This window comes from Diospyros lotus, chromosome 1, assembly GCF_014633365.1.
Source record: "Diospyros lotus cultivar Yz01 chromosome 1, ASM1463336v1, whole genome shotgun sequence".
NCBI classification, from domain to species: domain Eukaryota; kingdom Viridiplantae; phylum Streptophyta; class Magnoliopsida; order Ericales; family Ebenaceae; genus Diospyros; species Diospyros lotus.
This window is the reverse complement of record NC_068338.1, coordinates 2,723,435-2,750,630: the sequence shown is the minus strand read 5'-3', so window position 1 is coordinate 2,750,630 and position 27,196 is coordinate 2,723,435. Positions and strand designations below refer to the sequence as shown.

Sequence of the window (27,196 nt, the reverse complement as noted above, 5' to 3'; positions counted from 1 at the left end):
TTGTAATAATTTTAATTTATAATTTATTTTTATTAAAAATTAATATTTTTATAAATTTTATTTGTATTATTAAGTAATATATTTATTTTTATTTTTTGTTAAGTTATGATAAATTAATAATTTTTTTAAATTAAATACATAATTATATAAATAATAATTTAAAATATATTTATTTAAATATATTATAAATTAAAATAATAATTAATTTTTAAGTTTTAGATGACTTATACTTGAGTTAAAAAGGGTAAGTCAGACAGCCTTTCCCTATATTTCATGCATTCATTGACCATGTAATGTATATATATATATATATATAGAGAGAGAGAGAGAGAGAGAGAGGGAGAGAGAGAGATCTATATAGATACAGATGGATAGATAGATAGATAGAGACCACCCAAATCAAAAATCTTTGGTGACTCTTCTCTCGCTGCCTCTTTGGTTCACATGTACGTGTGTGCGTACGCCGTACGTATTAATTAATTACATATATAATACCAAATCCAGACAAGACGACGAGACACACGTAAATTCAGGGAAACGCCTTTCTCGGATTGTGCTCCACCTCACCACCCCAATTATTGATTCTCAATATTGGGGGTTCATTCTATTCTATTCTATCCTAGGGGTTTTGGCCTCGTAATTTCATCTGGTTTTCTTCTTCTGGGTTTTTTCCGCTGCTCTTGTTCATCGAGGACCGCAATTCTTACATTGGTTGATGACCTCGCTTGTTTGCTGCTCGTCAGGACGTCCAGATTCATGTTTCCTTCTGGGTAATCTTCATTTTCAAGGATTTTTATTTTTTTTAATAGAATATAATCCAAGAATCTTGTGGGGGAGGGGAAACCCAACGCAGCGGCTTAGAAGATGGGGGGTATTCTACTTTTCAATAAAATGTGCTATGCTTCCCGGCCGTTTTTTGTTTTCCCCCTTTATTTTGTGGGAATGGGGTTCTATTCCGCTGATTGCTTTCTTGCTCGATCTGATTTTTACACCAAACCTTTGGTACACGTACTACTGATTTTTAGGAGAATTGAATTCGGTCCAATGACTCTGCTAAGGGTTTTATTTGGACGGAATTTTAATGCATCCTTTTACATTGTGGACGATTATCTTCACAGGTTAGCACTGGGTATATCCGGCTGCTTAGACTAAATTTTTCATGTTTTGTGTGTATCACAATTTGATTCCTTCCAACAGCCACTATTACCAATATTTTGTGCTAGAATTATGGACAAGTTTTTTATTTCTGTATTATCAATCTGAAATTTCATATTCTCTCTTGATTGCACCAGGTTGGTTAATGTCCTAAGGAAAGTTAAACTATCCCATTTCCATTGTATGTCATCTAATTAGTTTTAATTTCATTGGTTTTTTATGGTACTGCTATATTTGTTTGGAATTTCTGTTCTTTCCTTTATATATATATATATATAAATATATATATATATATCTTTTTAAGTGTTGAACATATTACCGCTTGTCACACCAGCGCTTCTTCGTCTCTCTAGCCATGCTGGTACCTCCTCCAGTGTGGCATCTTGGGTGGTATTCCGCTAAATATTTCAGAACAGCGCTATGCTGGGTTTTATTTATTTGTTTTTTGAAAAGTTGATAAATTAGTGAAAAATTCCGTTTCGCTTGTAGCTTCAACAAACAACTTGTTCTGTCCGTTTCCCATCTCTCAGTTAGGCAAATTATATTACTTGTCAGTAATTTACTTAAACTAAAAACATTCATTCGTAATATTTTTTGATGTCTTCTTTTAAATTATCTAAATGAGAGTTGTGCTATTAATTTTAAAATATAATTTTGCTAATGAAATTTCTTAATCCTCTCAGTTGAACTTAGGAAGGTTTTAAATCACAGGTTGATGCTATATGGTCATGATGCAAAGAAAATGATGTGCTATTGTAGTAGATAAGTGAGACTTAGATACATCCAAGAATTCTTTTTGATTGCATGACTTTAGTAACTGTCAGAGATTCAATATTTTATATAAATTTCAAATCTATCAAAATTGGGTTGTTTCAAATGAGTTTAATGAATTTAATTTATGATAACTATTATTGATTATTAGCAATGATTTATGTTGTAATTTAGTTGTGTATATGGTTAGTGGTTAATACTAATTTCTAAAGTAACAATAACTAGTTGTAATTAGCTGTTCAACGTTCACCATGTGTCAACTCACCTACACTATCCCATCATCATCTCAGGGTGCTTGGCTGCATGACAGCTGTGTTTCTGGTACAACACTTCCTGACTGAGGATAATACATATTGTCTCCTGTCCTTGGGATTGTGTGTGATTGGATTGTATTTGTGCCCTGGGCATCATTTGTCTCTGCTAAGGATATAACTACACCAAACAAATGTGTTGTTAATTTCTGCTAAGGATATATCTACACCAAAGAATGTGCAATCTCTGCTTCAGTAAACCAATCTTTAGTTGGTGCACTTGACATATCATGTTTTATTTTAATAATGCCTAGCTGGACCAACTTCCTTGTCATGTCTCCAAGGGCATATTAGTCATAGTAGCTTACATGTATTAGCTAGGTGTTGTACTTTGCTGCTTTACCTATTGTGCCTTTTAGTTGTTCTAATAACTGAAAGCCTAGACAGCCTATAAATAGGCTAGAGTAGGTAGAGAATTGTATTGTGGAATAATAATCTGAATTCTGTTATCCCTCTCTACGTTTCTCTCTCTCTCGAGCTCTTCTGTTCTCCCTCATTTCTTTCTGTTCTCTTTCTCTTTCTGTTCTGTCTCTCCCTCCATTTCTGCTCTGTCTCCCCCAATTTCTTCTCAATTCCTTTCTAAACCCTAGGACAACCCTCGGTGCGTGACATTTGGTATCAGAGCAAGGCTATTCTCAGAAGCTGATTGAAGGCGATTTTCAAGAAGCTGCAACAGAGGTGATCAATTGTAGGAGGTGCTATTAGAGTCGAGCCTGTTTTAGGAGATTGTTTCTGTAAGAAAAGAAGAGAATTGAAACTGATTTTCTCACTTAAGAAATAATGTACACAGCTGGTTCCTCTTATAGAGGAGAAGATCTATACATATGGAAACTAATATATCCATCTTCAACAAGAAATACCATATACATATTTACACTTGTTAGGAAAGTTTCCTAAGTTAGACTTGAGGAAACTTCCTATTCTAGGATCAGACTATTACGAAGGTTCCTAATCTAGAATTAGAAGGTTTCTTATTCTAGATTAGGAAGGCTGCTGCATCTTTGACCTTATTCCAGATTAGGAAAGGCTGCTGTATCTTTGATCTTCAGCGCACAAGCACACTGTGTGCACACTGCCACATGAGCACACAGGAACACACGAACACAGCCCACACAGCCATATGCATACTTCAACAGTTTCTGTAAATTTAGGTGATTTCAACAGGTCAGATTGATTTGAGTCAGGAAGGTACGTATTGGAAGCAGATTTTGAGCGATTGCTGATCAATAGCGTGTGCGATCTTAGGCGATTAGTTGCAGTGATCAGAAGTGATATTTTACAGTTGATCTGAGATGGTATTCAGAGGTTCACGACTTGAGGAATGGCGGAAGGAGAAAATCAGATGAAATGATTGGAAACCAGTATGGACAATCTGGAAAAAAGCTTAGGACAGCTTCAGGTGGAGGCGAGTTGCTATTGAGCAGAAAGTGCCGCAACAAGAAAAGGAATTGAGGAAGAATGTGCTGCAACAAGAAAAGAAATTGAGGATGAATGTGCCACAACAAGAAAAGGAATCAAGGAAGCAGGCGAAACACTTGCTAACCTCGACCACAAACTGGATGACTTACTAATTCTGATGTCAAAGAAATTTCAGATCAGCCTACAAGTGGAACTTCTTTCAAGATCCACCGCAGAATTGATTCCAGCAGAAGCTGGAATCCTACCTAATCCTTTCAGTCTGCAAAAGGCTAATGAATCAGCTGAATTGGATCAGGTAATATTGGATGCCAAGGAAGGAATGGCAGTTGCCAGGAAAATCAATGTGACACCATTTGAGGAGATGTCTGTTGAAGACGAGGAAGCAAAAGATGCTGTGAATTTGGGATGGGATACGATCACATCATCTTTGGACATTGAAGATTTTAAGTCTGTTTTTCTTGAAGAAATAGGCACAACCAAGGAAATCAATGAAGATGATATTGACGGAGGTATGACAGGTTAATTAAAGTATTGCAATAATGGATGGATGGACTGTTTGACTTGGCGTTATAACAGATCCTCATACTGTTGCTTTTGGACAGATTTTGTCCAAGTCCTTGAAGCGAATCTACACTTCTCAATTGTTGCATCTACGGGATATTGCAGATGTCTTAGCAGAGGATTTGGTGCTGGTTTTAGCAATGGTAAGTAAAGTAGGTACTTCAAGAGAGCTTGAAATACTTGTTGAACAAAGAGATGCTGTTTCCTCTTCCATCCATATGATAAAGCCAAGGAGGAGAAAGGAAAGGAGGCCAAAGAAAAGAGAAAAGAACAAGAAAAGGTGAAGGATGAACCAGATAGTGAAAATGGAAATTGGATAAGGAAACAAAGGCACAGTTGTAGTAGTTTCTTGGGGATAAGAAACCTCTCAAGGAGGGGGGAATGTCACGACCCCAAGGGCATATTAGTCATGGTAGATTACATGTATTAGCTAGGTGTTGTACTTTGCTGCTTTACCCGTTATGCCTTTCAGTTGTTCTAATAACTGAAAGCCTAGACAACCTATAATAGGCTAGAGTAGGCTGAGAATTGCATTGTGGAATAATAATTTAAATTCTGTCATCTCTCTCTACATTTCTCTCTCTCTCTCGATCTCTTTTGTTCTTCCTCAATTCTCTTTGTTCTCTTTCTCTTTCTGTTCTGTCTCTCCCTCCATTTCTGCTATGTCCCCCCCAATTTCTTCTCAATTCCTTTCTAAACCCTAGGACAACCCTAGGTGCATGACATTCCTCCCCACCTCTATCTAGTGGGTTTTGCTGTTGACTGAATGCAGAATAAAGGGATCATGTGAGACAAATTAAGAAGACAGCTGAGGAACTCCACAAAATGTAACTTTTTAGTAGGGTGGCCAGTGACACTGTAGGATTTTCTGGCTTCCATACAAGGAATTCTTTTCATGAAGTGTTGCAGATCTTTATATCAATTTTCTATAATGATAATACAAGGAGGGAAAGCTGAATGTCTTCAGATGAACTTTAAGGCTCTCCCAACATATAAAGGAGAGTCCTCTGCCATTGAAAAATTATTGAATCTCTCCCACTCAGTTCCTCTATCAAGATTAGTATTTCTTCACTGGCACTTTCACCCTTTAGATAACCTTTGATCTCTATTGTGCCTGATATGAGGGCCAAGTATGAATCCTAAAGGACGTTGACTATCTGGCTCCCGCTCCATCCAACATCTGCCACTGTAGTTAATAGAAGAAAATATAAATGTAAAGGACATAATAATATGTAATACTGAAAGACCAAAGTAAAGAAAAAGAAAAAAGTACTACAGGTTTTACTTATGAGATGATCAGGTTAATCTGAATTATGATGATTCTAGTCTGAAATGGTTATTATAGGATTTAAAAATTATGAATATAGCAGTATCAAATGTGGAAAAGGCAAAAAGAAAATGGAAACAATTTAAGAAACTAAGTGATTTTTCCTAAACAGTGGAGGACCTAACATGTCAATGGTGAGTTGATTCTAGAGCTAAGCTTAAAAAGCTTAGAAAGGCTCAGGGACTTGGAAGACTGGGATTCTTGAACTGTGCTTGGGAAATGACCAGATTTAGCCTTTCCAATATTACAGCCTGATGGATTCTTGAACAACCATTGTAGCTCTTTTGGTGGATCAAGGATGTTTTAGCTGTTATGCTATGTATGGCTCTTATTCGTTATGCTGCATCGCCAACTAAGTTGAGATTTTATTTGGGTTTCCCATGGCAGATTGTTATCGCCTGGGGACCTTCAAATTGTTATTTAAAACCAGTGGGGTGGACAAAGGTTTTGATGTGTGGGAATTAATTTTCTTGCAGTTGATTGTTATGGATGTTGTGTATTCTAGTTGCTGGATGTCATTTCATACTCAAGATTTTTGTTTCTGAAAGGTGCAATGCTAAGATCAAGAAATGGTTTATTTCAAATCTGTGACAATCTGGGTTTTGACATTAATAACTTTTAATATCAATAAGATTTATGTCTGTTTTTAGGTTTTCTATCCTGTAGAGAGTTTTGATTTTGTGATACATTAAGAGTTAGGGTATTTTGGTAATTCACAATTTCCTAGTCCAATTCACTTTGTATTACAGTTATGTGACTGGATTTGAATTATGGATCTCCTTTGGGTTTGAATGTGTGTTACAAGTCAAATTCAAGTTTTTTAAAAGTATCCTGTTAATAACTCTTTAAGTTCTAATTTAGTTTAGTAGGACACATGTTTTCAAAAATCTTGTGCAACTTCAAAGCTATTTTATAAGTTGCGAAAGTATCATATGCAGTTTCCACCATACGTGTGATGTTTTTTGGAATTTGGTTGTGATCTTAAACCTCTCTTCTTCACAATTCTGACTGTTTTGAACTTTAGAAAATCAGAAGCAGATCTGTCTAGCCATTTTGTGTACCTTAAATTTGATTTACAACTGAAGCCCATTTTTCCTTGAGTCAAGTCCAACTATAGAATAGAAAGATAGACCAGCAGGCCCTAGTTGTTTGCTGGTACTGTTTGGAGCACCCAGGACAGACTTAACAGCCTCGTAATCGTATCGTTTACTCTCAACACATACTCTCTTATATAACCTCAAGCAGATCCAATAAACTAAAGAACTTTGTAGCTTTGCTCCCTAAAACTGGAGTGTTCTGCTGCTGCTATATCTTAATTAAATGTTTACCACTTCTTGAAGAGTATTTCCTGCTTTCTTCCTACATTTTGGTGCTAGTTTTTGTTTGTTTTTTGTTTTTTTTCCGTCCATCAATATGTGTGTCCCACAACTGATTATGCATAGTTAATGCCCTAACTCCCGATAATGTCTGGCGGATGACAAGATTTTATCTCTTCACCTATTGAAGCCAAGAAAATAATTCTCTTTTGCATTCTGCATACAGACTAACGTTTGACATAATCTTTGAACTCATCAACTAAGCTTCTTCCAATTTAACTTCAATTTTAGTCATGTTAAACAGGGCAGGGCCATCTAAGGACATTGGAAAGTGAAACAGGAATATTGTGGTCCTCATTCAGAAAGAGAGGAGATTAGTAACACTGAAACTTGAGAGCAAAACATGGCTCCTGGAAGTGGTGTCTATCATGATGTTCTTGAGTCTCGCGCTGTATCCACTGATTATGGTATAGCACCTACGGAAATGGAATTCAGAAGCTCGCCTTTCAGAAAATGTGGTGCTGCTGTTGGTGGAAAACGTGGAATGGCTTCAAATAGTGCTGTTCATGAGCTTCTTGAGTGCCCTGTTTGCCTAAATGTGATGTACCCTCCCATTCATCAGGTATATGCTTGTGTGTTTGAGACTGGTAACCTGAAAATGCTTGATATTTTATATCATCGTGAGAATTTTGTACAACCATTTTATTGAATGTAGCCATGCAAATTGGCCGAAAAATTTATGACTTGCTACTTGAGTTTCAAGATTGAATGCCTACTGGCAGATTGTTGACACATGTAAATCCTTTAAAAGGTGCAGAAATCTAAAGATAGAAGTTTGTTGCCAAGAATAAAACTCTTGCCTATGAATTCCTATCTACAGCCAGTCCCAAGCTTGGGTAAAGGAGAGTTGCATTAGATAGCCAACAACTAGCATAAAACTTGTCGGATCAAACAACATAAATTCTAGACAATTGGAAAATTGTTGGGGCAGGGCTACATAGGAACACACTGCACTGCACTGCACTGCCCAAATGTAGTGAATAATGAGTTACGACTGCTGCATTGGTGCCTGAATGTTGTGTTAAATCTGCAAAGGATTCTCACATTTTCATGGAGGCAAGTAAAGAAGTTAGTCCAGGTCATAGATTAAAGATTAGATTATGGAATATCAGAACTTTAATAGGAAAAACTATGGAAGTGGTGGATGTGACAGAAGGATCAAGTAGATTACTTTCTTATATGACAGAAGGATCAAGTTATTGTGTTCATTCATGTCCATATCAAAAGTGGAAGAGAAAAAAATAATACAAAATGAACCCCAAGAATCATATGGTGAAATTTAAAAGGTGAGAAACCAACTATTTTTAAGGAAGAAGTGTTTGGTAGAAGAGACTGGATTGTAGAACGAGAGACAAACCAATGTGGTTTGAAATGGCTAATGCTATTTGAGATACAACAAAATGGTTCCAAGAGAATTAAAGGGAAAATTTTCAAATAAAAAAATGTCTTGGTGGTGGAATGAAGAGGTACAAGAAAAAAAAAAAAAAATCAATTCTAAAAGAGCTTGCTACCATAGTAGTTGAAAGTGTGCCTGAGGCACAAGGCGGACAGAGATGCGACTGTGTGTGCCTTTTTAGGGCTGAAGCAAGGTGCCATCCATGAGGTGAGCGCCTCATGTCTAGGCTCAAGGTGCTCGCCTTTTGCTTCTTATAACAAAACCTAAAAAGAAAAATTTGAGAGGTTTTCTATTGTTTTTATTTTAAACAATTTTGGAAGGATTTTTTTGTCATTCAGCTTTTTTTTTTTTTTTATATATATATGAAAGCATATTCACATAGATTGGTGAGAGATGAGCCTGCAAGATGGTGGTTGGAGGTCCATTAGAGATGTCAAGTGCTGACAGCCTGCTGTGCGTGAGGCTCATGCACCAATAAACAAGCCACACGCGTGGGCATGTGAGTGCTTCCTCTGGCAACACTGTTGTTGACCTCTTTCCACCAAGAGAATTGCCAGAGGCAGCCTAACCATCTCTGGTTACTATTTTGTGATTCTTGCTTTTCATTTTTTTTCAAAGCATTTTTTGTGGGCTGCTTTTTGTGTTTGCTCACTTTGCTGTATTTTGTAATTTTGTTATTCTGTAATTTCTTTTATGTTTTTTTTTCCCTTTCTTTTAAATCCTTTCACAATTTTATGTTTTCCAATTAAATAGTTTCTTCACTGCAAGTGTGAGGCTTTCTATTTCTGAAGTTTTCTCCCCTTTCCAATTCCTTTTTATTTTTTTTATGGTGTTTTGTGAAACTAGTTTGTTTTTTCTGTTCTGGTGTTTTCTTCTTACCTTCTTCAGTTTGAGGGGGAATGTAAGAATAATGCTAAGAATATTTTATAAATCTTTGTTATTGTTATGTATAAAATAAATAAAAGCAGAGTGAGTGCCGAAGAAATCGGGTCAAGAAAGCGCCCCATGGCCCCCCGAGAGAGCGCCACGTGGCACCCCAAGAGAGCGCCACGTGGCAGCCCCTGGGTGGCCAAAGAAGGCCACACAGGGGGAACCACCCCCGAGTGAGGTCACTCGGGGGTGGCAGGCGCGGCCCCCATGGGCAGCCGCGTGCGCTGCCAGGCAGCACGCGGCTACCTGGTGGGGGCCGCGCCCCTGTGCCAGGGGGGAACGCCCCCTCCCCCGAGTGGACGTCACTCGGGGGAACAGTACCCCCGAGTGACCCCACTCGGGGGAAGGCAACCGCGCGCACGGCTGCTCGCGCGCGGTTGCCCGCGCAAGGCCGCGCGCGCGGCTGTTCGCGCGCGGCCACGCGCGCAAGGCCTCGCGCGCGGTTGCCCGCGCAAGGCCGCGCGCGCGGCTGTTCCCGCGCAGCCACGCGCGCAAGGCCTCGCGCGCAGCTAGCCGCGCGCGCGGCTGGCAGCATATGGCTGCCCGCGTAAGGCCGCGGCCGCCCGTGCACGGCCCCTCACGCTCTTTTTTCCATGCTAACAGATACCCCCGAGTGAGGGTCACCCAGGGATCCACACTCACCTTCGCGGGCCTCCCATTCTTACTCAACCGCCTCCAAGAAAGTCGGCCTAAGGCTATTCCCGTGAAACCCGGTCAAAGCCCCTCCGAGATTCTTGCCACAAAACTCGGAGTAAGCGACACATGGATGCCCATCTTGTTGCTATAAATAGGAGGTCACTTTCTCTCATTCGGTATGCAATCTCTGGCTCTCGCATTTACTCTCTTACTTTCGAATACTCAATTTCTACGGTGATCTAACTTAAGCATCGGAGGGTCCGCGAGGGGATTTTCGCCCGCGCTCCTAACCGATTCTTTCTCTAATAGGTCATCCATTGCTCGGAAACACCTCCGGAGACTCATCCATCGCTCAGAAACGCCCTACGAGACTCACCCATCGCTGCCACATTACCCCGGGAGACTCATCCATCGCTCAGAAACGCCCTACGAGACTCATCCATCGCTCAGATAAGCCATACGAGGGTCATCCATCGGTGATTTCCCATTTTATAAATTTTATTGTTGTAATCGTGTAACAACAATTGGCGCCGTCTGTGGGAAACGCAAACAAAAAGCTGCAACACTCTTCTCTCATCATGGCTCAAACTCGAAGCAATCGCCAGACCCTCTCCCGTGGGGCCCAATCGCCTCGACGAGAAACCCTCCCTCGAGCGGAAGATCAGCATCAGTCTACTCGCGATGGCCCGTTACCCCTCGTCCATGGGGGCCATCCGCCCCTCTCCCATGAGGGACAGCCTCCCCTCGCTCATGGTGGCCAACCGTCCCTCACCCATCAATCCCCTCGTGAGGGTCACCCGTCCCTCACACACCAGCAGCCGCCCCTTCCAGAGCCCTCTCACCCACTGGGGGCCCAACTTCAGGTGCCTCCTCTTACCGCCCCACATATTCACTCGGGACCCTACTCAGGTATGCAGATCCCATCCGTCGTGCCTTGGGCTGAGTACGAAGCCCTACGACAGCAACACGCTGAAGGAATACAAGCTCTGAGGGAAATGGCTGGTATTTTGCAAAGTCTGGTCCCCCACGGGACAATCCCAGCTGCATTGAGAAAGTTCATCCCGGGGATAGTTCCATCTCACGGGGCTCGTCAAGAGGTACCAGGGAACGACTCCTATCGAGACGCAAGCCCTGAAACCCACGTCCAACCTGTCCAAACTCGAAACAATCAACCAAGGTCTCCTTTAAGGGAAGATCACAGCCAAACATCTCCTCTTCGAGGAAATCAAGGAGGAACTGACCGTCGAAAGACAGAAAGACGAAGCCCACAACGAGGAAGATATTCGGAAACAGTAGCCAGCACTCCGATGGAAAGAGGCCGGGAGGCAAAACCCATAACCAAGCAAAATGATGGGCCTGAGGATAACCTTACTGCATTTAGTGCGCGAGAGGCCGCCGATATGAAAAAGATGATTGAGCGGGTCCTACAACAGAATAAGTTATTACCTACCTCGGAGGAACAATCCAGAGGAAAGTTACCATTCGTGGCCGAGGTAATGGAGAAACCTTTGCCGAGGAAGTTCAAGATGCCTCAAATAAATCCTTATTCAGGAAAGGACGACCCGTACGATCACGTGCAAAATTATGAATCTTTAATGATGCTTCATGGATGGGACGACGAGATAATGTGCAGGGCATTTCCTTTAACCCTAACTGGGCATGCTCGAGCCTGGTTTAACGGCTTACCCGAGGCATCTATCTCCTCATTCGGGCAGCTAAAAACAGAATTTATCAAAGCATTCATTATTAACAGTCAGAGAAAGAAGGATGCGACATATCTGCTTAGCATTCGACAAGGGAATAAAGAGACCCTACGGCACTACGTGGACAGATTTCGAAATGCCACACTTGAGATCTGTAATTTACCGATTGAAATGGCGGTGTCTGCCATGTTCCAAGGGACACGACTAACCCCTTTGCAAGAATCATTATCCCTAGACCCTCCGAAATCTCTGGCAGACCTGTTCGTCCGGGCTAACAGGTACATACTCCATGCGGAAATGATGAGAACGATAGGGGGAAGTGAAGACGGAGAAAGAAAGAGGAAAGAACGAGATATTGAAGAAGGATCAAACCAGCGAAAAGAACGGACCAGGAGGTCGGATACCGTGGGGCCACAATTTCATCATTACACTAGGCTCAATCAACCCCGATCAGCTATATTGGCGACAGTAGAGGGGTCTGGTCTCCTCCAGCTTCCGAAAAAGGCAGATCGCCCCATGGGGAGAAATCAAGAAGAGTACTGCAGGTATCACCGAACTCGGGGACACTCTACCGATCAGTGTAGGGAGCTAAAAAATCAGATAGAAGCACTCATTCGTGAAGGGCACTTGCAAAGATACGTAAGGACTGAAGGTAGAAATGACAGAGACCGTCAAAGAAGGGAAGAAAGGCCCGAAGGTCAAGATAGACAAAATTTACGGCAGAATGAAGGTATAAGGGATGACAGAATGGTGGCCCCCCCTGACAATGAGCCGACTCATCAAGCTATTCATGTTATCTCTGGGGGCGAGACCTTAGCTGGGAATACTTCTTCTTCTCGAAAGGCCTATGCCCGTCAGGCCTACCAAGTCAACTCTGTGATGGAGGTGAGAGAGGACGAGGAGCCAATCACGTTCACCCCTGCTGATAGAGGTGATATAATGCTTCCACATGATGATCCAATGGTAATTTCTGCAGTTATCGCCAAACACCCCATCAGTAGAATTTTGGTGGATAGCGGCAGCTCTGTTAATCTAATCTATTGGAATTGTTTCGAACAAATGAACATATCCCAAGACCGGTTGAGAAAAGTGTCCTCTCCCCTGTACAGCTTCACTGGAGAACCTGTCTCGGTAGCAGGATCTGTTCAACTACCTGTCACATTAGGCGCCGACCCACAAAGTGTGACTCGACAGGCGAATTTCATGGTGGTCAAAGCCCCTTCTGCAGCATACAACATGATTTTAGGCCGACCGCTCCTCAATGATATGAGGGCTGTAGTGTCCTCTTGCTACTTATTAATGAAATTCCCCACACTCTCAGGAGTAGGGCAAGTTCGTGGAGATCAGAGGAAGGCTAGATCCTGTTATGTATCGTCCACAAAAGGAAAAAAGGCAGAAGAGACTTTATCTATCGCTGAAAAAGCCATACACAAATCCATGGAAGAAGAGACTGCTCGCAAGCCCCAACCAGTGGAAGAGTTAGAAGCAGTGCGATTAAGTGACACAGATCCCGAGAAGTTAGTGTATGTGGGCATGAAGCTTCCGAAACCAGTAAAAGATGAAATCATGGGGTGCCTTAGAGAAAATTTGGATGTCTTTGCTTGGACACCAAGGGATATGCCAGGGATTAGTCCCGACGTGATATGTCACCATTTGAACGTGGATCCTCAGTTCAAGCCTGTTCGACAAAAAAAAAGGAATATCGCCCCTGATAGGCTACCGGCGTTAGAAGAAGAAATTGATAAGCTACTAAAGGCAGGTTTCATTCGAGAGGTGTTATATCCAGAGTGGTTGGCCAATGTGGTTATGATTAAAAAACCCAACGGAAAATGGCGCGTGTGTATAGACTTCACTGGCCTCAACAAGGCGTGTCCTAAAGATTCCTACCCATTACCTCGGATTGATCGTCTGGTGGATGAAACATCTGGGTATCATCTAATGAGCTTCTTAGATGCTTTCTCAGGGTATCATCAGATAATGATGTATCCTCCAGATCAGGAGAAAACATCATTCATTACAGAAAAAGGGACATATTGTTACCGAGTTATGCCATTCGGGCTCAAGAACGCGGGGGCCACTTATCAACGCATGGTGAATAAAGTTTTTAAGGAATTATTGGGTGATACAATGGAAGCATATGTCGATGATATGATCGTGAAAAGTCGGGAGAAGGAATCGCATGTTAAAAAGCTGGCACGAGTGCTTGAAGTCTTTAGGCAATACAAAATGCGCCTAAACCCAGCAAAATGTGCATTTGGCGTTCAGTCTGGAAAATTCTTAGGATATATGATCACTCAAAGGGGCATCGAGGCGAATCCCGAAAAGATACAAGCGATACTGGATATGGAACCCCCAACATCAATTAAGGAAGTGCAGCGGCTGACAGGTCGAATGGCGGCTCTTGGGCGTTTCCTCTCCAAATCGGCCGAAAGGGAACTCCCGTTTCTTCAGACGTTAAGGACAGGAAAAAAGTTTGAGTGGACGGAGCAATGCCAAAAGTCATTTGAGGCATTAAAAGAGTACTTGAAGGAAGTCCCTTTATTGACTCGACCTGAAACTGGGGAAATGTTATATTTGTACTTGGGTGTAAGTGACAAAGCAGTAAGTGCAGTACTGATTAAAAAAGAAGGGCAGGTGGATCGACCAGTGTACTACGTCAGTAAGGTTCTACAAGGGCCGGAAACGCGTTATCCCTTCACAGAAAAGGTGGCACTGGCCCTATTGAACGCCTCCAGAAAGTTGAGGCCATATTTCCAAGCTCACTCCATTAGCGTACTAACAGACCAATCATTACGGAGCATTTTACAAAAGCCTGAGTGTTCCGGTCGTCTCACCAAATGGTCCATTGAGTTGAGTGAATATGACATACAATATCATCCTAGGCAGGCTATAAAAGGGCAAGCATTGGCAGACTTTATTGTCGAATGTACACCCTCCAAGGAGGCCAAGGAAAAGAGCATAACAGAGTGGTTACTGTTTGTTGATGGGGCTGCCAGTTCCCAAGGGAGTGGAGCGGGAATAGTGCTTATCCCACCAGAAGGAGAATCCCTTGAATACTCTCTAAGATTCGCTTTTCCAAGTTCGAATAATGTGGCCGAGTATGAGGCACTAATCGCTGGTTTGAGGTTAGCCCGAAAACTTGAGGTAGCACAATTGATAGCCCACAGTGATTCTCAACTGATCGTTCAGCAATACTACGGGCAGTACGAGACTAGAGAGCCGGCCATGGGACAGTATCTCCAGAAAGTCAAGGCACTCGCACAGTTGTTCGAAAGTTTCCGGCTAGTACAGATCAACAGATCCCTTAATGGCCATGCAGACGCTTTATCCAAATTAGCATCCACTAAAGAAACTACTGGGAGAACAGTATATGTGGAAGTCCTTCAACAACCAAGTATCGAAGAATCTGAAGTAGCATGTATTGAGAATAGTAACGACTGGAGAACCCCTTTCTACAAATATTTGACCACGGGAGAATTACCGGCAGACCCAAGAGAGGCTAAGAAAATTAAGTTTAGAGGAGCTCGTTTCACAATAATAGATGGGATGCTATACAAGCGAGCGCACACTATGCCACTCCTCAAATGCTTAGGCCCTCGGGAAACCAATTATGCTTTGACTGAGGTTCACAGTGGAGTATGCGGTGAGCATCTGGGAGGAAGGGCCCTTGCGGCCAAAATCCTAAGAGCAGGCTTTTTCTGGCCCACATTACAACATGATGCTCAAGTAAAGGTCAAAGAGTGTGATAAATGTCAGAGGCACGCCCCGATTCATTCTGCTCCGATATCGCAACTACAACCCACATTCCAGCCCATTCCATTCGCTCAATGGGGCTTGGATATTCTAGGCCCATTTCCGCAAGCTACAGGGCAAAGGAAATTCCTTTTAGTGGCAACAGATTATTTTACCAAGTGGATTGAAGCCGAAGCCCTAGCCACCATCAGTGCGAGGAAAGTAGAGGCCATGGTATGGAAAGACATTGTATGCCGATTTGGAATCCCACGAGTCATTAACACCGATCATGGAAAGCAGTTTGACTGTGATTCTTTTCGAAATTTTTGCAAAGGCTTGGACATTCAGCTAAGGATTTCTTCAGTAGCATATCCCCAAGCTAACGGACAAGCAGAAGTCAGCAACAGAACAATTTTACATGGCTTGAAAACTCGGCTAGAAGGCGCAAAGGGAGCATGGGTGGATGAATTGCCTACCGTCTTGTGGGCCTACCGAACAACCAGTCGGGTCTCAACAGGTGAAACGCCATTTAACCTAGTGTATGGAACAGAAGCTTTGATCCCTGTGGAAATCTCGTGCAGATCACCCCGATTGGATGCTTTTGATATATGTGACGGTTCGAAAAACTCTGATTCATTAAAAGAGAGTCTTGATCTCATCGAGGAACAGAGAGACAGGGCGGCTGTGCGAATCGCTGCCTATCATAAAAGGGTCGCCAACTATTACAACTCTCGTGTAAGGAGCCGACCTCTCAAGAAGGGAGATTTGATCCTCAGGAAATCAGCCATCACCAATGCACACCGAGAGGATGGAAAATTTCGAGCAAATTGGGAAGGGCCGTACCGCATTCAAGAAATGATAGGTCCTAGTACCTGTATCCTCCAAACGCTCCAGGGTGAAACCATGGGTAAAACTTGGAGCACCAACCACCTGAAATTATATTCCCCTTCGGACATGTAACGCAATAATAATATGAACCCGAAGAGGGACCGTGGACGTAGGCACATTTTGCCGAACCACGTAAAATGCTTGTGTTTTCCCTTTCTTTATTATTCAAGGCAAAGGAAAGAGAACGACCCGCTATGGGTCCCTTCTCGCAAAAAAAAAAAAAAAAAAAATATATATATATATATATATATATAACAATAATAATAAATAAAATAAAGCCTTTTTTATTGCTTCCCCGCAGAATAATAAGACAAGTCTTGCCCGGAGGTGAAAAAATTAAATGGCATTAGCAAGCAAATTAATGTCCCGCTAGTAAGATATTCTACTAAGCCCGATAATAATGCAAAAGGCCCTGCCACATAATACGCTATGAGAAAAGCACGGCTCAATAGGCCCGACGACTACGATAGCCGTCCTGCCTCAAAGCCAAGCGGCCCGGTCTAGCGAAGTGACAAATATGTCCACAGCACCCCCTCAACATTGAAATCAAAGGGTTATCCCGCTAGCCTACTCAACTGGCCTGGCTCGATAACAGGAACAAGGAATGGCCAAAGGACCACTATGGGCTGAAACGCCCATAGTCCACCTTGTGGCATGAAGAGTCTAAAACCCTAAGGTCGGAAACAGACTTTCGATGGGAGATAATAGTAAAAATCGGCAAGCTGTAACTACTGTTTAAGAAAAAAGACGAATCTTATTCATACAAAAGATACTTCACTCAACAGAGAAAAAGCTACTACACTTAAAAAAAAAAAGAAGAAGAAGAAGAAGAAGAAGAAGAAGAAAAGGAGGGGTCTATTCTAAGTCCGCTTCCTCCTGCCAGAACTGGGAGCACCGCTACTCGGAGCAGATGGGACCTCCCCTTCTCCTTGGCCCAAGGATGCAATAACCGTGTCATCAGCTATGGGTAGGGCATCTGTCATCTCCACTTCCTCTGAGGCGAAGGCATACGGCTCCCACGGCCCTGACAAGTTCTCCAGATTATCAACTAAACGAGCATTCAAATAAGCCCTGGGACTAGTGGGATCAGGATCATTATATCTTCGCCAGTCAGGAACATCAGACTCCTCAACCTCATCAGTATAGACCAATTCAGGGAACTGTTCTCCTGGGCGTTTTAATTCCAGATACGAGCGTGCGAGATAGAATCCATACTTCGTCAAGCAGCCCCCATAACTGATCTTTCTCTCCTGACAGTCCGTTGAAAGGCGATAGTCCTTCACAGCCTTCTCCTGTGCTGCTAAAATCTCTTCCTTCCTGCGCTCCTTGAGCGACCTATATTGCTTCTTCTGACGAGCAAGCTCGTCTACCCTCAAAGAATGCTCTTGCAAAAGGTTTTCATGAGTTTCCTTAACTCCTAAAAGCTCTCTCGTCAGCGATTCTTTGCTATTCCGGAGATCCACTATCTCCCCCTTTATGCTTGACGATTCACCATCAGCTTCCGCCAGCTTGGAACGCATGTCTTCTACCTCTCGGTTCAGCTTTCTGATATCGGCTTGATAGCAACGCTCGTGATCCCTCCACTTTATCGCGTTTTCTCTTGCCTCCGCTTTCTCTTGTTCTGCACGATGATGGTAAGCTCTCCCGATGGCGTTGGATATCACCAACCCCTGAACCCCCTGGGTGCAAGCAATGTATTAGAAGACCAACAACCAAGTCAGATGGCAAATGCAACATATAGGCACAATAAAGGCATCCTACCTCAATAATCTTTTGCTCAGGAGAGTTGGCGACGCTAGGCCAATTGCCAAAAAAATTCTGCTCATCTTGAGGGAGCACGGTAGCATACATCATCCTGGCGCCCACCCCCGGGTCCCTTATAGAGTCTGAATCAATCAGCCCGGGCTGCACCTGGAAGTGGTCACCCCTCACTCTAGTGCTGTTAGGAATTGGCACGGAATTCCGTCTAGGGTCAGCGATGGGAGGAAGAATAGGCCTAAAGTCTGGGAGCTCAGCCTTTAGCTTTCGTCGTTCCCTACGAAAAGGGACAAAAGGTTGGCGACTCTCCTCCCTGATTCTATCAAGCTCGCTGCCAAAAGAAGAGCGAGAGCTGCCGGTCCCCTTCCTTCGTGAGCCAGAGGCATCGGTTAGATGTGGTTCCCCGAGGGCGACTTCGGGGACAGAAAGGTCTGACATGGAAAGGCCTGAAGTGGGAACCGAGGGTTCCGGACAAGAAAGGCTGGGCAAGACACTCACCTCGGACCTCTTCACTTTTAGACGCCTTCGAGACGAGCTAGGAACTGGCGGAGGAAGAAGGCTAGGATCGGGAATGTCAGACGGAGGCCCCTGCGACAAGTCATGGAGCGCTTGAGGAGGAGGTTGTTGATCTTGCTCACCAGCCTGTTGAGAATTCCTACCACGTCGTCTGAGCGTTTGTTCCTTGAATATGTTCATATCGTCTGCAAAACAAGAGATAAAAGTCAACCACTTGCATGGATAATCTCTACAATTTTGGGGGTCTACCATCAGAAGAAGAATAACCAAGAAAGACCATACTCCCTAGAGATCTTCCCTCTTCCTCGGGGCCCTCGTCCTCTTCCTCGCCGCCCTCTTCCTCCTCAACTTGTAAGGCGTCCTCGGGCATAGCCAGTGGTGGCACAAAAGCGAGAGTAGAGGTCCCGGGCATGTCTTCAAGCCGAACACCCCACCCTGCGGCAGCAATATTCTCTGAGGTAAGCAGGTCGGGTAGATTACAAGTGCCAAGGGCACATAATCTCTCAATTACTCGGCGATAGACAGCCCGGGAAATCCCGATGTCATCAAGCTTCTCCGACCAAAAGTCCCGCTCGTTATCCCAACACCAACGAAGCGGTGCTTTCCAGCTAGGAGGAGGCTCGACCACAATCCATCGGGACTCGAAGTCCACCTTATTTTGGAGCTTTTGAAAGAGAGGAGATAAACCCACAATCCTTTGAAGTGTGAAAAAGACGCCCCTCCGTTCGACCCTCCTCAACCTATAGAAGCAACCGAACAACTCTACGGAAGGAGGCACTTGGATCATATGGCAAAGGATGGTGAATCCAACTAACTGACCCCAACCGTTAGGATGAAGTTGAGCAGGGACAATGCAATGATAATCGAGCCACTCCATGCCAAAGCTAGACAAGGGGAAACGAAGACCTGCTCTTAAAGAAGCTAAATATACCCCGAAGCCATGTCCCCCTACCATAGCGGTACTTGTCTCCTCAGGCGTAGGAAGTCTAATATGATGATCAATTGGGATATGAAAGCGAGACTGTATCCCAGCTAATTCTCTCCCCTTCACCGAAGACCGTCGTCCCAAAGATATATATACATTGGGAGCAGGAGGTGGAGGTGGTAAAGCATTCTTAAAACGGCCCATGTTAAGTGCTTAAATCCTAAGGCGCGGCTGCGAAAAGCAAATTTTTTGAGCGAGTTATGACTCCCGGGGGTCACAAAAGACTAAGGGCAGGACCCATGGATGAGGGCCACGTTTAGATGGTAAAGAGACCCATGAGAAGACTCGCGCATGGTTAAGGCCAATAATTAAACCTATGGGTGAGGTCACGAAAGACTAGTAGTTTTCCCATGGGAGAGGGTCACGCTTAGATGGTAAAGGGACCCATGAGAAGACTCGCGCATGGTTAAGGTCAATAATTAAACCTATGGGTGAGGTCACGAAAGGCTAAGGGCAAGACCCATGGATGAGGTCACATAAGACTAAAAGCAAGACCCATGGGTGAGGGTCACGCTTAGATAATGAAGAAAACCACGAATAGACTCACGCATGGATGAGATAAATAACAAGACCCATGGATGAGGGTTACAAGAGGCTACGACCAGCAATTGGACCCATGGATGAAGAAGTATACCGTGTCAAAACCTGGAATGCTGAGAGAATTCTCACGGAAGAGTGGTTGAGTAATAAAGAAATGAAAGGCCAAATCTCCCCTTTTTATAGCGGTCATGGGAGACATTGTAGAAAGGATAAAGCACGAGAAACCTGAAGATGAAGGAGATAGATGCAGAAAGAAAACATTTCAGAATGAAAACGGCCTCAAGAAAATGGAGTTACAGCATAAACAAAATACTCTTCCTCCCGGTACTCCCGACAGAAAGAGTAGGGAGCAATTGTTATGTATAAAATAAATAAAAGCAGAGTGAGTGCCGAAGAAATCGGGTCAAGAAAGCGCCCCATGGCCCCCCGAGAGAGCGCCACGTGGCACCCCAAGAGAGCGCCACGTGGCAGCCCCTGGGTGGCCAAAGAAGGCCACACAGGGGGAACCACCCCCGAGTGAGGTCACTCGGGGGTGGCAGGCGCGGCCCCCATGGGCAGCCGCGTGCGCTGCCAGGCAGCACGCGGCTACCTGGTGGGGGCCGCGCCCCTGTGCCAGGGGGGAACGCCCCCTCCCCCGAGTGGACGTCACTCGGGGGAACAGTACCCCCGAGTGACCCCACTCGGGGGAAGGCAACCGCGCGCACGGCTGCTCGCGCGCGGTTGCCCGCGCAAGGCCGCGCGCGCGGCTGTTCGCGCGCGGCCACGCGCGCAAGGCCTCGCGCGCGGTTGCCCGCGCAAGGCCGCGCGCGCGGCTGTTCCCGCGCAGCCACGCGCAAGGCCTCGCGCGCAGCTAGCCGCGCGCGCGGCTGGCAGCATATGGCTGCCCGCGTAAGGCCGCGGCCGCCCGTGCACGGCCCCTCACGCTCTTTTTTCCATGCTAACAGATACCCCCGAGTGAGGGTCACCCAGGGATCCACACTCGCCTTCGCGGGCCTCCCATTCTTACTCAACCGCCTCCAAGAAAGTCGGCCTAAGGCTATTCCCGTGAAACCCGGTCAAAGCCCCTCCGAGATTCTTGCCACAAAACTCGGAGTAAGCGACACATGGATGCCCATCTTGTTGCTATAAATAGGAGGTCACTTTCTCTCATTCGGTATGCAATCTCTGGCTCTCGCATTTACTCTCTTACTTTCGAATACTCAATTTCTACGGTGATCTAACTTAAGCATCGGAGGGTCCGCGCGGGGATTTTCGCCCGCGCTCCTAACCGATTCTTTCTCTAATAGGTCATCCATTGCTCGGAAACACCTCCGGAGACTCATCCATCGCTCAGAAACGCCCTACGAGACTCACCCATCGCTGCCACATTACCCCGGGAGACTCATCCATCGCTCAGAAACGCCCTACGAGACTCATCCATCGCTCAGATAAGCCATACGAGGGTCATCCATCGGTGATTTCCCATTTTATAAATTTTATTGTTGTAATCGTGTAACAACAGTTATATTGTTTGTAATCTTTCCATAGTTGTTTATTATCTTTTTAGGTTAGTCAAACAACTTATATATACCCATTGTATACCTTCTACAGAACAATACAAGCATGCAAATTCTCTGACTTCATCAACAACTATGCTTGCTACAAGACTTGACATAAATATTGCAAAGAAGAAAACTTAAAGAGAAAGAAGCAAAAAGAAGATGGTTAGAGAAGCAAAGTAGCTTATGAAAATTTATACCAAATACCTAGTTTAAAATGGAAAAGAGATATATATAAATTGGCTAAAACAAGAGAAGGAAAAACAAAAGTGAAATGCATAATAAAGGAAAAGCGAAAATACTAGTGTCAATAAGGAGAGATGGAAGGTGTATTTCTCAAAGTTATTCAATGATGTGGACAAACTAGGGTTTTGTGGGGGCGCCTTAGAAATTTTGACAAATATAGGAATTGCATGTTCCAAAAAGAAATAAAGCAAGCATTGATGAAGATAAAGAGTAGAAAAGCTGTTGGACCAAATAATATCCCAATAGAAACATAGAAATGCATGGGAGAAGAGGGCATTCTTTGTTTAGTGAAATTATTTAATGTGATCCCTAAATCAAAAAGGATGTCAAACTGAGTGTAGGAAGAGCAATAATGAGGTGTGGAAATTATAGAATCAAGCTTATAAGCCACACAACAAAACTTTGGGAGAGAATAATTGGGCTAATACTATCCCAAGGTGTTTAAAAAAAACCAATTCTATTGCATGCTTGATAGGTCAATAATGGAAGTTATATCTTGTTCAGGTGACTAATGGAAAGATATAGATAAATAAAAGGTTATGGTGTTTATAGATTTAGAAAAAGCTTATGATTGTTGAATTGTTATCCACCATCTCATTTAAAAGTCTAAATTAGTAGATAGAGAGTTAACTTTATCTTTTATATTATTATTTTTACTCTCAACACGCCCCTTCAAGTGTGTCTAGGTTTCACTAAATAGCAAATCCATATATGTGCAACTATTTAAATATTGGATAGAGGCGAGGTTCATAGTTAGACCTTTATGTTCTTTGATACTGTATTGAAATGTTATCCATCTTCTCTTCTAAAACCTTAAGCTGGTAGATAAAATGGTTATTTTTACTCTCAACAATGACAAAGTTTCAAGAGAAGTCTTGTGGAGGGTCTTATAGAAAAAAGGAGTTCAAATTGCTTAAATACAAGTTACTAAATGCATGCATCATGGAGTAGAAGCACATCTCAAAACATGTAGAGGAGATATTGAGGTGGTTCCAAGTCTAAATGGATTAGATGAGGATCTTTATTAAGCACTTTCCTCTCTGCCCTAGTAATGGATGAACTTACTAAATATATCAGGCAGAGGTGCCTAGGTGAATGCTAGTTGCCGATGATATTGTCTTGTAGATGAGACAACAAAAGGCGTGAATTCTAGAGTAATACCAGGAAAAGATTAGTTCTGATATCTTGGATTAATCATCCAAAAAGATGGGGAGATTGATGAGGATGTTACAATTAAAATGGAAAAGTGCAGCTAGAGTTTTATGTGATAGTAAGATTCCTTTAAAGCTAAAAGAAAATTTTATAACACAACCATAACATCAGCTTTGTTGTATGGTACAAAGTATTGGCTAGTAAAGCATAGCATTTGGAAAATGAGTGTAACAGATGAGGTTGCTAAGATGGATGCACGTCATATAAGAAAAGATAAATAAGGTTATTCATAATAAGATTAGAGCGGCTCCTATTGAAGAAAAAGATAAATATGGTTATTCACAATAAGTATGTATGCCCTGTTGAGGATAGGAGGTGCAAGACACGAATAAGATAGTTTAGTTAGTAATGTTTAAGTGCAATTCACCATAAATAAGTGCAAGTTCAGATATCTAAGTGCAAATTCACCATAAATAAGTGAAACTAAATTGGTTCAATGAAAAAAATTGTGCGCGCAAATGGGTGAGTTGATGGTGAGGCCTTGGTTGCTAGTCACTTGCCCTGCCCTCATATGATCTAGACATGGGGCTGTGACAGTAATGTGCTGATCAATTATGTCATAGTAATGTTTGTTTACTCACCCATGCTAGTAAAACCGTACAGGAGCTAACCATAGTAAATACTGCTGAACGTGTAGATGTTTGGGCATGCTTGTATTGTGGTTACTAATTGGATGAGATAATTTTGAGACCCAACTTCCTTACTTGTACTAGGTACGTCTGATACTGCACACCCTTTATGTTCTTTGTCCTGCATAGGTTACCCTGCTACTTGACAAAATGTGGCATGGCGGTCTGGAGGAAACTAATATGGAACTGGATACTTTTAAAGAATTGACGCAAAATAGGTTACTTGTTTTGGTTTTTTCCCCCCTAGAGTTATAAAGTGTTCTACAAAATTGTTCTGATCGGTTGCATTTGTTTGCCAATCTTCCTTTCGGTTAAAAATAAATGTGGATTAAGCCATTTGGAATACCTTAATGATTGGATGTGTTTGATTCTGAAAGGAAACAGCTCAAGCTCTGAATGTTTCCTTTGGAGCCTAAGATTGGAGTCTCCAAAACTTGTTAGTTCAACAACAGCACCTTTCCCTAAATAAATTGATATAGAATTTCAAGGAGTCCGAATTATTTTATTCCAATCAAGTAATTCTGTTCATTCAGCACATGGACCTTAACAAAAACATTTTTTCAGTGTCATCAAAGTCTCATTCTCCCTCACCCTGCCACCCAATTGGATAACCACTATGCTGTTTTTAGGGGCAAACCATAAAAGAAAGAACAGGCAGGAAAACCAGACTTTTCTGCTATCTAGAATTAAGAACGAACTGAAAGTGATGTCCATCCTTAAACCACAAAGTTACACTCTTTATCTGCTGCTATTTATGCTTTTCTTCATTCTTCTTGATAAAGAACTAGTTACCCATTTGTCCCTCTTCCTTTTTTTTTTCCTATATATCCACGTTTACCCTAACTATCTCCCTGTTTTGGGTTGGATGGTCCACTTCCCCTTCAGAAACTGCAGGAAGTAGCACTCAAGCTACTGACTGGTGGCTATAATGTTTTGTATATTGCTTTTTTTTAACTAAACCGCTTTACTCTTTTGCTTCATTAAGAACGTATATTCATTTGAGAACCCATGTCCTCATTATAACAATATTTTTCTTGTTGGATCTTCATATTCCTCTGTGCAGTGTCCCAATGGCCATACTATATGTTTCAGTTGCAAGACTAAAGTACATAATTGTTGCCCTATTTGCCGCCAAGAGCTTGGAAACATAAGGTGTATGGCTTTGGAGAAAGTAGCAGAATTGCTAGAACTGCCATGCAGATACCAGTTCTTGGGTTGTCAAGACATATTCCCCTACCAGAGCAGACTCAGGCATGAGCAGAATTGCAGGTTCCGCCCATATAATTGCCCTTATGCCGGAGCTGAATGCTCCGTCACTGGTGATATCCGGTTTCTTGTTGGACATCTCAAGAATGATCACATGGTTGACATGCACGACGGCTGTACTTTCAACCATAGATATGTCAAATCCAATCCCCAAGACGTTGAAAATGCTACATGGATGTTGACTGTGAGGCGCTTTCTCTCTCTCTCTCTCTAGCCTTGTATCATATGGTGTTTGAACACCAGCTTCCTGGAACCAACACTTCATTCATCTTAGCATATTTTTGCTGTGATGGCATCATGGCAAGACCAAGATATACAAAGTGATGTTCAATAATCAATCAAAAATAGAGAAGGTTGGTTGATAAACATGACATGCTTGAATGTGTGGGTGGTGCAGGTTTTCAACTGTTTTGGGCACCAATTTTGCTTGCACTTTGAGGCTTTCAACATCGGGATGGCACCTGTCTACATGGCCTTCTTGCGCTTCATGGGAGATGAACACGAGGCCAGAAAATTCAGCTACAGCTTGGAAGTAGGAGGGAACGGAAGAAAGCTAACATGGCAAGGAGTTCCAAGGAGCATTCGCGATAGCCATAAGACAGTAAGAGATAGCCTGGATGGACTGATTATCCAGAGGAACTTGGCACTCTTCTTTTCTGGTGGGAGTGGCCAGGAGCTCAAGCTCAAAGTGGCTGGTCGCATATGGAAAGAACAGTTATAATTATTAACCCTAGAACACACACACACACACACACACACACATATATATGAAAAAACTTTCTAAACTGATGTGTTTGGTTCGGTTGGAATATCCATACATGTCGTGTCTGTCTCTGTAAATGGCGGATTAGAAGATTTGTTAGTTGCTGCAAAGGATAGAAGATCATCAGTTGTTGTTGTTATGTGATGGGTTTCTCTACTATTATAGATCAGTTGCAAGCTTTCGCTAGTTGTGCTTTGTGCTGCAGCCTGCAGTTAGCTTGCTTTATTAAATTATGCGCACCCCTACAAATATTTTATCAAATCTCTACTCTGGAGACTAGAGAGCAATTGGGTGAGTGGGTATAGGAAAGTAAGTTAAAGTCACAGTCTACTCCAATGCTTGACTATCAATCCAAATGAGAATCCATGTAGTTCATTACAATCAATGGACACTTTTATCTTTTAGGAGTGTGATGTAGATCTAGGCTTGATGATCCATTGATTTTTTCCCCCCCAAAATCTAATTAATCAACCTAAATAGGGCTATTATACAAAATTATGTGTAATTATTGAAATGAGCCACAAGGTCAAGCTGACTTCCCGGAAGGCTCCAAATAACTTTCTTGGCATATGTTAAATGTTATCATTATATTGCCGAGTGTAGTGAATCTAAGCGTAAATTATTGGGAACAAAAATGCTATCTTCAACCTCCATTGATTTATGCTTAAGCTAATAATTTATACAAGTTACGACCAATTAATGCATTTGGGTCTAACGCAATTAGTCAAAAATGAATTTATACAAGTTACGTACAATTAATGCATTTGGGTCTAACTTAATTAGTCAAAAATGAAGCCAACTTTCCATTGTTTGTGGATCATATTGTGATATGTGGCTTGATGAGGAGGTACTCAAAAAGACAAAATCACCAAGATAATATTGTTATAGCCCTTTCTCTTAGGGGAGTTCCCTTAGAGAAGGCAATGCAAAGGACCACAACAATTTTCTCAAGACTAGCCTCCCGAAATTGCATCTCATAGGTTAGTAATCCCTTTGGTCGAGCCTAACTCCCAGAGGAAGCCAAAGGAGACCCATCTCCTAAACACTCTTGCCCTACATTGTCTTAGGCAATGTGGCCCGCCTGCTCCAAGACAACACCATGAGCCTCAAAATCATTTCGCATTCCCATGTGTGTCTCAAGTGTCCCAGTCACTAATTGACGCCTATAAATAGGCCGTGACCCCTAATATTTAGGGGACTTTCTTTTGGAAGGACTTCATTTTCGAACTCCTTTTGACCTTTTAACTCCCTTTCTACTTTCTTTTCGCTCTAGGTAATTGTTCACCTTCTAGACACTTGATAACATTGTCTCATTCGGAGGGATCCCCTCTCTTGGATACTCTGCATAACATTACATTGCCTGTTGCATTTTGAACTTACACCATGACACTATCTAACTTAAGTATTGGAGGGTCCGCGCAGGAGAAATCCCTACGTGTCTTCTAACTTCTTGTTATCTTGTAGACCATTCCTAAAACATCTTTTCTCGGATTATGGAGACCTTTTCGACCGACCATCATCACTCATTTTCGACCACA

The 27,196-nt window shown here is 42.8% G+C and overlaps 1 protein-coding gene across 1 annotated transcript; it reads left to right on the top strand.

Moving 5' to 3' along the window:
• The first annotated feature begins 385 nt into the window (after positions 1-385).
• Positions 386-25,844, top strand: LOC127806713 (E3 ubiquitin-protein ligase SINAT2-like). The gene is made up of 4 exons (XM_052344179.1): positions 386-770; positions 7,165-7,482; positions 24,693-25,079; positions 25,293-25,844. Exons 2-4 carry the CDS (start codon positions 7,264-7,266, stop codon positions 25,614-25,616), a joined length of 930 nt encoding a protein of 309 aa, XP_052200139.1. The 5' UTR covers positions 386-770; positions 7,165-7,263; the 3' UTR covers positions 25,617-25,844.
• Positions 25,845-27,196: the final 1,352 nt, after the last annotated feature.